The sequence below is a fragment of the Budorcas taxicolor genome, chromosome 19 (genome assembly GCF_023091745.1).
Source record: "Budorcas taxicolor isolate Tak-1 chromosome 19, Takin1.1, whole genome shotgun sequence".
Taxonomy (NCBI): Eukaryota; Metazoa; Chordata; class Mammalia; order Artiodactyla; family Bovidae; genus Budorcas; species Budorcas taxicolor.
In genome coordinates, this window is record NC_068928.1 from 55,677,042 (window position 1) to 55,691,465 (window position 14,424).

The window sequence follows — 14,424 nt, forward strand, 5'->3', positions numbered from 1 at the left end:
TTATCCTCTTGGAAGTTGGGAGTCAAGCCATGAGTAAGGAGTTTGTAGGCTGAACCTTTTTTCCTCAGCCAGTCAAAGTACGGGGTTTCCAGCAGGACAGAGTAGTCAAAGCACTAAAGCACGAGCCTAGTGGGAAGTGGGCTGAGGCTGAAGCTTTAAAATTCGAGGGATGAGAGGCTGACTGAGAGGAAGTGTGATGTTCCTCTCATCCAGAGGAAAGCTGCATTTGGGCCACCGAATGAGAGGTTCTTTTCCCCGAACCTCGTGCTGGGGCTTTGATTTTGGCTCCCCCTGCCTCGTCTAGTCAATCTGCCTTTCCCAGCTTGTCTCTCACGTCTAGGCCTCGAGCCTCCTTGTCCCCACCGAGGACCAGCTGGAAGCCATTTTGATTAAGCTCCACCACAGAAGGAGGACAATACAGCCCCGCCCAGAGCCAGGCGCGCCCCCGCGGCGGGCCGGGTGCGCGTGTCCGCGCCTCTTCCCGCCGGCCTGGCGGGCGCCGGGGCCAGGCCGGGGCGGCGCGGGGCGGGGGTTGGGGGTGGTTATGTAAGCGTTGCGCGCTCCCGCGAGGCAGCAACCAATGAGGAGCCTCGGTGACTCGGGCTCGCGCACGCAGGGTGGGGGGAGGGAGCGCACGACGTGCGCGCGCCCTCTCCCTCCTCCACCGCTGCCGCCTCCTTCTTCTGCCGCTCCTGGTGCTGCTTGTGTGCTCGTTCCGTGCGGACCTGGTACCTCTTTTGTGAAGCGGCAGCTGAGGAGACTCCGGCGCTCGCCATGGCGGACGAAAAGCCCAAGGTGAGCTCGGCGCCGGCCTCCGCGCCTCGCCGTGCGGCCGGGGTCACGGCGCGGGCCGGGGTCCGGCCTGAGCCCGCCGCGGGCTCCCCGCGCCTTCCCGGGCCCCCCACGGGGCGGCCGCGGCTCAGGCCCCGGCGCTCCGCGCCATTTTCCTCCCTCCCCTCTTCCTCCCGCCCGCGCGGGAGGAGGCCCCGCCGCCCTCCCCCGCCCCCGGCCGCCTTGGAGTGCGCGCCGGGCGCGAGTTGGGCGGGCGAATCGCGGACACCCGCGGGCCCACCGGCCGCGAGCGGGGCTTCTCGGGCCCGGTTGGCCGGGCGCGCGTGACGAGGGGCGTTAGGGCGCGCGATGTCCCCACCCTCGGCGGACCCCGCGCCGGGGCGGGTGTTGCCGCCTCTGCGGTGGCGAGGAGTTCCCTCGGCCCAGGGCTTCCCCGCTCGGGGGTGGGGGCCGCAGGCATCTGGGGACCCCTGCCCCTGGCCGTACTGGTCGGCTGAGGGCTCGGGGCGAATCAATGGGCTGCCGATGGTCTGGAAGCCGGTTGCCTGTCGGGCCGTCCTGAGGGGCAGGGGTTGGGGGATTCCCGGGGAGTATTTCCCACCTTTTTTGTCAGGATGGGCAGGGGCTTTTCCCTGGGTGCCAAGTAACCCTTAGCTTGCCGAGACCATGTGGTTTGGAGAAGTTGGAGGCAGATGTACGAGCAGAGAGACTTTGCAGGGCTTAACTTTTTTAACGTGAGTTTTGAGGCACCAGGCTTTTCCTTGGAGGACTAGGGCGCACACTTCTTCCTGGCATACGGGACTTTTCTTTTGGTTGGTTTTGTGACTGCCACCCCTCGCCATTCCCTTCCCTTCTGAAGTGGTTTAGGGGCTACAGAATTCTTTCTGCACTTGATTTTGGTGAACTTCAGATTTTGTCGAAATCCACAAGGAAGACTTGGAATAAAACTGCATTTGACTCATGACAACAGAGGGGAGTGGAGAAAAAGCTCTTAACTAAAAATAAAAATGAAGCTGCTCATAGAGGCGAACAATAATAGTGGTTCTGAGTTATTATTGTTGCTTCGGAGAGAATCAGAGGATATTCCTCAGTTAGGTGTTTGTTTTTTTAATGTAGTTTGAGATTTGTTAGTGAAGTTAATTTGCTAGCTTTTTAACGAGATTTGTGATGAGTGTTGAATTGCAGGCTCTAGATTTTTGTTTCTTGCGTTGTGTACTCAAAGCACTCAAAGGAGAAAGGATGCTTGTTTTTAACCGTTTCAGAGCAAAGATATATTTTGGGAGATGTCATTTTTGAAAACTCAGAATCAAAAGGGCATTGCAGTAAATTGAAGGGGATACATCTTTAAAAATCGATCGTTGATACTGATAGTATTGGAGGTAGGCTGCTATTCTGTTTCTGCGACAGCTATTTAATATTGTTGCTTCAGGATTTATCATCTTTCAGATTGATTTCAGCAGCTGAAAACAGCTGTATGCTCTGTTGCCATACAGAATGAGAAACCTGTTGATTTCTGAAGTGACTTGGGCTGCTGCTTCTTTAAAAGGTGTTTGTCTTTCACATTTTCCAAATTGTACTTAAAATTTTTTTTTCTTCAACAGGAAGGAGTCAAGACTGAGAACAACGATCATATTAATTTGAAGGTGGCGGGGCAGGATGGTTCTGTGGTGCAGTTTAAGATTAAGAGGCATACACCACTTAGTAAACTAATGAAAGCCTATTGTGAACGACAGGTGAGGAGCTGACATGTGTACTTCCTCTGAATAAAACGGATTTTAAAAAACACAAACATTTTCTTGAGAAATAGAAACCAGCATAATGTGACAATAGATTGTTTTTGGTAGAATATATATATACAGTTATATACTTGACATATCAGAGTTTTATCATACACTTGGCTGTTGATTTTTCATGAAACCCCTTAAGATGGTTAATATACATGATTCTGGTTCTGTGACGTAATGCATTCTTGTCAGGCTCTTTTTTGACAATTTAAAATTTGTCTTGTGTTGAAACAGTTTATTTCGAGTATTTTAACCAACTTGGAAATAAAATGTGAGTTTAAAGACATTGCAAGTTTTCTGAAGCATGTAAAATTGTAATGTTTTCTTTTTATACTAATAGTAGAGGTCAGGCATAAACATTGCTATATTAAACACATTTGAATTTTATTCAGAAAATAGTAAATTTTTTACATCAAGAAGAGGAAGTAGAAAACAGATGCTAGGAGGTAAATGTGAGCTTTAAGACAAAGAAGCTTCCTTTTGTGATGTTGAGTCTGTAACACTGCAAGGCAACTTTAAAGTTGACTTTTTCAAGTATAGCAGAAACTAGTCGATCAGTTAATCCAACAGTAAGTGTTTTTCTTGCTTGACCCTGGGTAAATAACATATAAAATTTTGGAAAATTATTTTGTTAGATTAAAATAGTTTACATTGCACACTGACCTAAAAATAGGTTCAAAATAAAGTTAAAATCTACAAGTTTCGAGGGGTGCCTCTACAAGTTGGGAGATTGAATTCGAGTTGATACTTGGGTCTCCTTTATGACGTTGAAAGGCTTCTTAAAGAAACCGAAGACTTGAGTTTGAAGTTTTATTTTATGCCTAATTTACTTATATAACAGAATATTGTGATCATAATTTTTTATATAGGTAAGCTTTTTCATAATTCTTTACAAAGTACAAAGTGTACTATTATTTGAAGCAGTTTGGTTAAATCCTGTAACAGTAAACACATACTTATTAATTATGCTAAAGAGTATCTACAGTATTTTAGCAATAATACCCCTTCAGGTTACAGCGGAATTTTAAAAGGTGGAACTTTATGTAGCACAATCTTATACAAAATAGAAACTCATGCTTAGATTTGGTAACTTTTTACAAAACTCTCTGCATATCATGCCTAACTTTTCTCTGATTACTAGTAAATTTTAGCTTTCATTTAAAACTGGACTGAAATTTTTGAACTTAGAGAAAGATACATTGAATACCCATGAGTCTACCCCCTAGATTAACAGTTTACGTATTTATTTATTTTTGCCAGATGCATATAAACTGGGGCATTATACTGTGTCCCAGAAAAAGTAAAGCACATCTGCTGTATTCCAGATTTTCCTTTTATAGGGAATTGTTCTATAAGGTCAGGTAGTAGGTCAATCAAGGATTTTTTAGTTTTCCTTCTGTGTTAGGATAAATCTACTGTACTGCCCAGATTAAAGTTTTCTTTGATTTTTTTTCAGTTATTAGGCGTAAGGTTGGGATTATATTTGACTACACGTATTAAGGCCATTCTTTCTTTGCACTACAGGAAAAAACATTGGCAATCCATAAAGAATATAATTCTACTGTATATCTGTTGGAATGCAAATAGGATTTGAAGATAGTATCCAGGAAGAATTTGGAAAGATGTTTATTCCCATTTTCCTCTTAAATGAGGGATAACCTCCAAGTTTTGAGTGACAGAAGGTCCCTGTTTACTTTTCAAGTGGTTTCTCTGGTTCTAAGGAGGAGGACTGAGTCCTTGCTTTTTAAGTGTGGTACATGTTATTTAAAAAAAAAGCTCAGTATTTATCCCATCTAATTTGCAGAACTTAAGTTTTTTGGCAGGTGAGGAAGAAGACCAAGAATTTCCTATCAAGGTTCTAATTGAATGCTCATATTTACTTTCTAATGCACTCATTTGGCATTGGATCTCTGGAGGAGTCCCAGTGAATGCCTACTAGGCACCTCAGACTAAACATGCAAAAGAGGATCCTTGATTCTATTAGAAATCTTTCTGTGGTGTCCCCACTCAGTAAATAGCATCATTTTACATCTAGTTGCCAAAACCTTAGGATCTTCCTTGATGATGTATCATAACTGAAAATCCATCACCCAGTTTTGTTCTCTGTCTAAACTTAGCCCAATACAGTAGTCACAAGCCGTATGTGACCGATTACCACTTGAAATGTGGCTAGTCCAAATTGAGGTGTGCTGCAAAGTGTAAAATAAATGCCAGATTTTGGAAAGTCGGTATGACGAAAGGTTCAGTTGTTAAAATGTTGATTGTATGTCAAAGTGATAGTATTTTAATTATGTTGAGTTAAAACATTTCTGTTAAGCTTTTACTTATTTTTAACTTTCTTGTATGGCAGCTAGAAAACTTAAAATTACATGTATGGCTCACACTGTATTGATAGTGCTGAGCTCTCAAACCATTTTTACTCTACACTTGATTACTACCTCAGGGACTTCTCTGATTTCAAAGTGCCCTTGTTCACTCAGTTCTCTTTGTTTCGATGCTTTTTTCAGTGATTATTGTATTTACCTGTCTCTGCAGTAAAATGTAAGCTCCCTGAGCATAGGGCTGTTTCGTTCACTGTTTCTCTAGTTCCTGGACCAGTATTGGCTTATATGTTTATAAGATGATAGAGATTCAGACTAGTGTCTCTGGAGGTTGGTTTCTAAATAAGTTTTTCATTCACATGTAGAATTAGTTTGCCCGCTTTATATCAGCCACAGATCCTTCAGCTAAATGACTGAGAGCATAGTATTCCATTCTAGTATAAATTTACCCTAACCCTAGTTGTTTTCTAGGGTGTCAAGTGGTTTCAGAGAACCCAGAATTGGTTTAGTCCAGTTCATTTTTGTGAAATGAAGAAGTGGGAACGTGTAGAGATAGCCTGACACAGCTCTTCTGGGGCACAATTAAAGCTCAATGTTGAGATTTATACATAAGAGAAAACCAAATACTGGTTTAGTGTAAATTCATTGTTCAACTTTACATAGTTTATGGAATCTTAAAAGCCAATTTCCTGAATTTTGGACTTTTCATCTCCAGCAAAATAAAAGAGCTTTTATTGATAAGGAAAAGCATAAAAAGGTGGCAATAAAGGAGTACAGTTTGCTTGTGTTCTGGCCCTGCCTTCCTCTGCCCCCCTCCTTATTTTAAGTGGTCACACCATTGACCTTATGTCCTTATCAGTCGATGTAGTGAGGGAAGAACACGGCATATAAAAGGTGCTTAGTGTTTTGTTGAAGCAGTCGTCTCCAATCTAGTGTTTGTAAATATGTAATAGTAGTAATGGCTTGGCATTGGCTTCTTGGTTGCTTTGTGTAATCACAAACTAAATTTGAAAGTCGTGAGGAATAAATTAGGTTATGGCTGTCACCTACCTGGTGGGGGATTGCTTGTGTTCCTCAAGAAAGGGCTAGTCTGGAAGTGGGTGGTATGTGTCAAAGACTAGAGTTTTAAAGGAAGCAGTATGTTACAGGTAGTTTTAAAGACACATTCAGTGAATCCTTGTTGAATAAGGGACTACAGGTGTTACACGAGTGTTTGTGGAATACTTGATCTCAATATTTTTAATCCTAGGAACTCAGTTTAATTTTCTCTTAATGAAGCAAAGAGTGTGTAACAAGAGTTATAGTTGGTAATTTGTGCATGTTACAGGAATGACTTTGTGTAAGACCCTTCCAATAAAGCTATTTTTCTAGTTAATATATTCACAGCATACCTCCAAAGATACTTTATTTTCTATCTTGTTCTCATTTGGCTACAGTTACCAACAGCTTCACTATTTTGTTCCTTTCCCTTTCCCACCCCTGTGACAGGTAGGTAATTCTTGAATAAGTTAAACATTGGAGTCCCCTTTGCAGAAGGTTGCATGTTTAGGCTCATTTATCTCCTTAAATGCACATAAAAATTTCTTTAACTTAAACTCTAGTAATAGAATTTAATAGTTAAGCTCTAGTAATAGAATGAAAAACATACTATAGTTTAGAGAAAGTAAAAATCACCCCAAATCACTTAACCAGTATGGAAATCTTAACATAATCTTAACTGTTTCTTTGCCTTCTTATTGCGTTCAAACGCTTTGTCCAGGGTTTGTCAATGAGGCAGATCAGATTCCGATTTGACGGGCAGCCAATCAATGAAACAGACACACCTGCACAGGTAAGAATCTCTCGTGCTAACTTGAAAGCAAATGTGTTCATGATTTCCTCAGCAGCTTTGTTAATTTGTGAACTTCTAGTCATTGGAGTATAGTTCTTTATCAGAGTTCAAAGCTATGTAAAATATGGCCAAAGGGGAACAAAAAGAAAAAACAGGAATAAATTCAGGACGTGCCTATGGTTTTTTAATAACTACTTACCACTTAGTAAAGCTAGTAGGTCATTTTATTTTAATCCAAGTTTTCCTCTTGCCAGCATCATTTGGAAGATAATAAAATTCTTGTCTGTTGCTTCAGATTGTTGTTTTCCTTCTGTTTTCATTGCTGCAACTCTAAATCATACTCAGGGTTTCTCACAAGTGATTGATTGGCTATTGTAGCCATTTTAGTTCCTCTTGAAGTCTTGATTACCTATATTTCTGAACTGAAGAGAATCTAGTGGTTGTAACTGCAAGTCTCTTGATAGCTTGTGTTTCATAAGGCTGTTGATAGTAGGTCTGTTTCCAAACCCTTAATTGTTTGATCCCTTAATCTCTACATATAACCTCAGTTATTCTGTCAGTTTGTAGGGAATCGACTGGGCTACCTTCTGTAGCAGAAATTTTTTGTCTTTGTTTCTTTTTACCTTCTGAAATTCAGTTTAAGACTTCCAGTTTGGGGGGAAAAAAATTGATAGCAGAAATTTAAATTGGACCCCTGTACTTTTGAATTTATCACCCCCATAAAAAATAGGAAGTTATAAATATGAGTGAAACAGAACATCCAGATTTTGTTTTTGTTGATAATCTTCAAAAATTTCACATCTTATTTTCTGTTGGTGAGTCTCTAAGAAGCAGTTATAGTGTGTAGCCACAAGGAGGAGCTGAATTCTCTTGAATGAGAGAAAAAGCTCTCCTGTATCCTTCAAAAGCATTTAAACTTTCACTATAAAATTTAAAAACATTTCGGTAGTTTCATTTTAGTAGATAGGCTGAAGACCAGTTTTGATGGTTTTAAAAGAATTAAACCATTATGCTGGGCTCTGATGATAATGTATTTTCTGTTTTTTGAAACTCTCACCCACCACCAAAAAGTTCCGGAACTTGTCTGTTATGCTAACTGCAAATAATTAAACCTAGGGAAGGTTTGTTCACAACTACATTTATAAAATCTTCAAATTGAATTTGGAATTGACCATTTTAGCATTTGGAGTTGAATTTGTTTTAGAATAAAACTGACTCATTTTAGAATTGTTCTTCCAGTATTTATTAAGCAGCAGAATTGTATAAATTAGAACATCTTAGCAGCCAGTTTTAACAGCAGTATAATTGTTAATGCACTTACCATTTTTTAGATACTTTGACTCATTGAATTCTTATAACTGAATGATACTCCATTTTACAAATAGAGAATTGAGACTTAATATTTTAATACTTTAGCCCTAGTTATACTATGATTCAACTTCATTAGAAACAGTTCCCTTTTGATTTTAACAAGTCTGTTTTTCCCATATGCCTTTCCTTACTGCATAGTGGTAACCACTGTTTTGTACATAGGCAAAGATATATTCCTGTTGTACACATAGTTAGACAAAATTAAAAATATGTATACAAATGTAATACTATATTGTATTTGATGCCTGGTTATTAAATTTTTTAGCCCAATATTGTCTCTAAGGGATATTTCCTTTTCTGCATGTGTAAATCTATTTATTCTTTAATAATAGCTACATGGTATTTCATGTATGAATGTACCATATTTCTTTGGGTTTTTGATAATTTGGTTATTTCCAGGTTTTTGCTCATCTAAACGTTGCATTGAGATCCTTCATACACATCACTTTTATTTTAAGTAATGAAAAATGAGAAGATTTAACTTATGGTCATACTCATTTTTTAACTTAAAAACTCAGTTTTCTATAATGTTAATAAAAAAGACCAAGTGAAAAATTATTCAAACCCAAGTCTAATGCTACTTTAAGCTGTGGGACATCTGAAATAACACTGGAAGGGGTAGAACTCATTCAGGATATTTAAGTCTAATAGTTAAACATTTTAAGAACTGAATAACCAATGGTGGATTATTTTTTCTCATTTATGCTAGTTGGAGATGGAAGATGAAGATACAATTGATGTATTCCAGCAGCAGACAGGAGGTGTCTACTAAAAAGGGAACCTGCTACTTTACTCCAGAATTCTGTTCCTCCAGACCAAGAAGACATTCTCAATTAGAAAACCGCAATTTGGTTCCACCACATCCTGACTACTACAGTATAGTTTCTCTATTCTTTCATTTTCCCCTTCCCCATTCCTTTATTGTACATAAAGTAACTGGTGTATGTGCACAAGCATATTGCATTTTTTTTTTAACTAAATGGCCAATGGTATGTTTTGATTGACATCAAATGGAGATGGGATGGGGAAAAATACTGATTCTGTGAAAATACCCCCTTTTCTCCATTAGTGGCATGCTCATCAGCTCTTATCTTTATATTCCAGTAAGTTATTTTGCTCTCACTGTTTAACAAAAAAAGAACAACATAAAAATTCTTGCATACCTTGTTCGATTGGAGAATTTTAATGTTTTTCATTTATCATTGTAAAACCAAGGACAATTTTATAACTTTTTTGTACGTAGCTGTTACATGTAGGGCAATCTGTCTTTAAGTAGGGATAAATTACTCTAAAAGAAATGAATCCTAGATAGTTTTCCCTTCAAGTCAAGCGTCTTGTTGTTTAAATAAACTTCTTGTTTAAAATGAGCTGTTTTCTTTATTCTGAGGATTATTAAGTAGAAAGTTGAAGCTTAGAGGAAAACATGACCTGAATAGGCCTACCAAAAGTAACATTTCAAGGAAGAAATAAAGCTACTTTGCATTTCTGACAGACTCATGCAAAACAAAGAACAACAAAGTTATGTAAATGATTAGCAAGGAATGCTTTAGCCTCCATTCAGAAAGTTTAGTCAATTCCAAGTATGCAACTTTTACTAGCAAAAAATTGGGCCATAGTGTGGGTTTACTCTCTTAAGTGTTCTTTTCTGTAACCACTACCTGAGGCAGAGTTGATTAGTACACAGGACTAGGAAAAAGTTCTGATTTTGCTGACTGCTGATGTATCACACTTCACCATTCTAATCCTCATTTTGTCTGATGGTAAATACTCCCTAACCTAAAATAGAGTTTTTGTTCCTTATTTAAGTATCTTAAGTGACAGAACATTTTTACATATATATATATTCTTAAAGCAATTAAATATGCAGATCACTACAGTTTTTAAGTTCAAATGTATAGGGAAAGAAAACAACTACAGAACCAATAAATAGAATATTGGAGCTGGAAAGATGTAATGACTATCTAATTCTAACCCTGTTTTAAATATGAGAAGGCTGAGGTCCAGAGGATAATTTGTCCCACAGTTATTAATAGATGGCTATAGAACTGGGATTAGAGATTAGGTTTTCTGATGACTTAATGGAGTTTTGCAATAATGGTTCTCAAGAAACAATTCCCACCCTCACTGCCTGAATGTGGCCTTTTGAATGGAGACCACATGAGCTGTTATGCACTCTATTCTGTTGCAGTGTGGTTTGTCTTCTATTCCCCGTTTGTGGTTTGTCTTATATTCCTCGTTTCTACAGTGAATGAACTTTCCAAGAGAGAGTGGGAATTGCATAGGTTCCTGACTGTAAGTTAAATCAACAGAAGTTTTTATTTTCCTGTATGTGTAGTGTGCCAGCCTGTTTTTACAATTTATATTGTGAAATAATGTGAGAAGCCTGCCCCCAGGAATTCTTAGATCAGGTAAGTACATTTCTCTTGTTGTCCTAGGTACTATTAACTAGTGGAATTTTGTTGTCCCCAAAGGTAAAGTTAGGATTGAAATTCAAGCCAGAGAACTTTATTAAGGAAGGATTCTTTTTTAACACTTTGAAAATAAGCGAATTGTTGAAAATGCTGAAAGTAATTGTAGCATTTTAATTTTTTTTTGGCTTGGGAGGAGAGGTTCAAGTGATGGGAGTTATACTACTGTTTTGGTTAACTGTTAGGATAGTTTTGCTAAACACTTTATTGCTATGCTCACATATCCACATGTTTGCATCTCAGAAGTAGCAAATAGTATCTAAGTGAACCCAGTCTGTATAGAGTCAGTCCTGTCTGACTCTGTGACCCCATGGATTGTAACCTTTCAGGTTCTGTCCATGGGATTCTCCAGGCAAGAATACTGGAACAGGTTGCCATTGTCTTCCCAGCCATTTTCCCAACACAGGGATTGAACCCGTCTCTTGTATCTCCTACATTGGCAGGTGGGTTCTTAACCTCTAGCGCCACCTGGGAAGACTTCATACAAGCTGCTTTTGATCTCAAAAGGCATTAGCAACTTTTCAGAAGTAAGAGTATCAACTTGTTTGGCTTACTGTTTTTCTTCTTTATGTTTTCATGAAAATTGGGTGATTAGGTTACATTGTGTCTAAAGAGGGTGAGGTTGAATGGAACAGGAAGAAGTAAACAGTTGAAGGAGAAACTGGAGACTTGAGTCAGTGTGTAATTGTGTAGGGGATTGTGACACAAGGAGGTCTGTAAAGATGATGGAATTCCAGGATTTGAGGGAGGCCCGTTGGAAAGTTTTTCCAAGGTCGTCGTGGGGGCTATGAGGGGCAGCTGTGCCACAGAGGGTTATTTTTGAGTTGGAATGAGGCTGCTTTTAAATATGACTGACTGGATCATGGTTTTTCATTAGAATCTCCTGGTGAGCTTTTAAGAAATAACAGTGCCTGGGCCCTACACCCAGAAATATATTTTCAGTGCCAATATGGAACTGAGAGAGCCAAGCACCTCATGGTAAAGATTAAATGAGATGTTTCGGCCGTCTTAACAATCCCTTCCATGTACTGAACTCTAATTTTATGTACTTATTTGTCTTAGTTGCATCCTGTAGGATCTCTCTTTGAGGTGCACAGACTCATGTTGGGGCAGAGGGGCTCAGAAGTCACAGCGCGCTGATTCTAGTTCTGGCGCACAGGTTTGGAGCATGGGGGCTCAGTGCGGCTCTTGGGCTTAGCTGCTCCATGGCATGTGGGATCTTGAGTCCCTGACTAGGTTCGAACCTGTATCCCCTGCATTGGAAGGCAGAATCTTACCCATGACCGCCAGGGAAGTTCCATGTTTAATTTTAAATAAAAATTATTTTCAGTATGAAGTAAGTTCTCTGCCTGGGGCATCAACTGAATACCATAATCCCTACCAATTGGCCTGTATTTTCATTTCAAAAACTGAATATATGATTCTTTAGGTTTTTGAATAAATGCTTAATAGTAAATTGTGCCCTAACCAGTCTTAAAGGAAAAACAATCCTCAAAATTTTAATGATTCTCTAATACTTTAGAACCAAAGGACTCATTCACAAGCTGCTTCAATATTTTGATTATCTGGGTAATGATTTGAGGGTTAGTCCAGGATTTAGTAAGAAATACATGTGTTTTGTACTGACTGGTATGTGTGGTGGCTAACTAATGGAAATAGTGGAACATAATTAGAACAGAGTATATAAACAGGTTAGGAATTTAATCTGTTATTTGGAATGTGGAGTGTTATTTCCCTGTAAGCAGTGACATGTGACAATGTATGAGCTCATTTTAGGATTTCCTACGCCCTTAGGGCTTTTGTGAAAAGTCCAAGAATTTTCATGTAATACTTTTCTTTGCACTAGATATTTTAAGAAGTATTACGTGGCTCATTTTGCAACAAGTTACAGAATATGGAATATTAAGAATTTTCCCATTTTCTGAGCATACCCTTTTAAGTTACTTGATATTTGTAATTTTAGTAACTACTTTGTAAAAGAGCTTAAATTCACCTTAGAACAGGATAGATTGTTTAGATTTTTTTTTAATTAAATAGAAAACTTGGGATTGAGGAAAGAAGACAAAAATCACTATCTTACTCAGCTTTTAGTATGAGAAGAGCAGGAAAAAAATAGGGAAATAGGAACCATGCTCTTCCTCTTTGTATTTCAGAATGACCAGAGGGCATGTCAGACCTTAGTAGAGTGTGCATACCTTTTTGTTTAACTTTGGAGAAAGAGAAGGCAAGAATATGACAAAGCCATTTTCCATATTTGAGGCCTCTAGGTTGGTTCATTTAATTTACTTAATGGCAAATGAGTTTTAAGAGAAACTAAACTCCTTGGGCTGTTTTTCTCTCAGTGGCATTGATCTGCCTTTTTTCTTTTTTTGTGTGGTGAGGATACAGCTAAGAAAAGAATGGACAGATGTATACTAAATTTGGCTCTAGGAGTGATGGATGCAGAATGTATGTATGAGTGATATACTTATGGAGCATGCTGCAGTAGGGGATGAAAGTGAAACTTATTGGGCTGTTCATTAATTAAAAGTCACTCAACCAAGTTCAGAAGCACATGACCAGTATTTCCTTTTAGTAATAAGGAATCGAAAACATTAAGAGTATGTATTGAAGTATGGTTAAACATATGTAGTTGCTATTCATGTAGATCAGAAGCAGATATCTGCAGTGTCGTATGGTTCAACCTAACATGTGTATTGGATCACAGGGAAAGACACTATTCGAAGAGGTTGGTTCAAACCCAATTGCAGAATCTAGGTGGAATAAATTCCAGTAAGGAGACTATGTAGATCTGGCATTTTGGAACAAATAGGACAAGCTGAGATTATGGGCACCTCAGTTTACCTGGTAATGGGAAAGCTGGTAACATCGAAGACACAAACAAATGTGTGAGAATATGCTATGCTGCCCCTGCTGAGTCGTTTCAGTCGTGTCCAACTCTGTGTAACCCCATAGACAGCAGCTCACTAGGTTCCTCTGTCCCTGGGATTCTCCAGGCAAGAACACTGGAGTGGGTTGCCATTGCCTTCTCCCAAAGAGATGCTACAGTAGTGCATTTTTTGTGTTTGGTGAAAATTTATTTATCTGTAATAGGCACAAGTGTACAAGTAGTGAAGAACAACTAGCAGATTTTTCTATTTTAAGTTGTACATGGCATACTTGGATAACACTGTCCACACCCTCAGCAACAAATATAAAAAGCAACAGGATTCCTGTCCAAATAAAAATTTACTAGGGCCTTAATCATTTTCTGACATGTTTTAAATAGTAAAGATTTTTCTGCCACATGCTTCAGAGCAGTAGATTGTGTTCTAAGGAATTTCTAAAAATATTGGGTTTACAAAAGCCTGGTGATCCAGTGGTTACAGATTGAGTTTCCACTGCAAAGGCCACAGGTTTGATCCCTGGTTGTGGAAGTTATGCATGCTGGGTGAAGTGGGCAGAAAAATCTGTTGGGACTTCCCTGGTGGTTGAGTGGCTAAGGCTTAGTGATCACAGTGCAGGGGGCCTGGGTTCAGTCCCACATGCTGCAACGAAAAGTGGGACCTGATGCCAACAAACAAAAGGCCTGTTGGAAAAGCTGATTGCCAGGCTTCCTGCAGCGAATTAAAATGGAAGACTGGTACAAATGGATATAGCAGGGAAGTGGCAGTTGGGACTGCAGGAAGCTAAAGAGTTTACTGCTGAAAAAGAAGTGGAGGCCACTCTCATTCATCTATTAACTGTTTAAAAAGCAGGAGAAAATGGACATGCATATAGGGCAGTGACTTTAAAATCTCATGGAACCCTGAGGTTGTGCAAAAAGAGGAGGACTATGTAGAGAGTGGCCAAGGATGGGAAAGCAGAGAGAGCCAGGG

The 14,424-nt window shown here is 39.4% G+C and overlaps 1 protein-coding gene across 1 annotated transcript; it reads left to right on the plus strand.

Annotated features, from left to right (window-relative positions):
* Positions 1-626: 626 nt before the first annotated feature.
* Positions 627-9,457, plus strand: SUMO2 (small ubiquitin like modifier 2). The gene is made up of 4 exons (XM_052657894.1): positions 627-795; positions 2,394-2,525; positions 6,657-6,728; positions 8,809-9,457. The coding sequence occupies exons 1-4, from the start codon at positions 775-777 to the stop codon at positions 8,869-8,871; spliced, it is 288 nt and encodes a 95-aa protein (XP_052513854.1). The 5' UTR covers positions 627-774; the 3' UTR covers positions 8,872-9,457.
* The last annotated feature ends 4,967 nt before the right edge of the window (positions 9,458-14,424 follow it).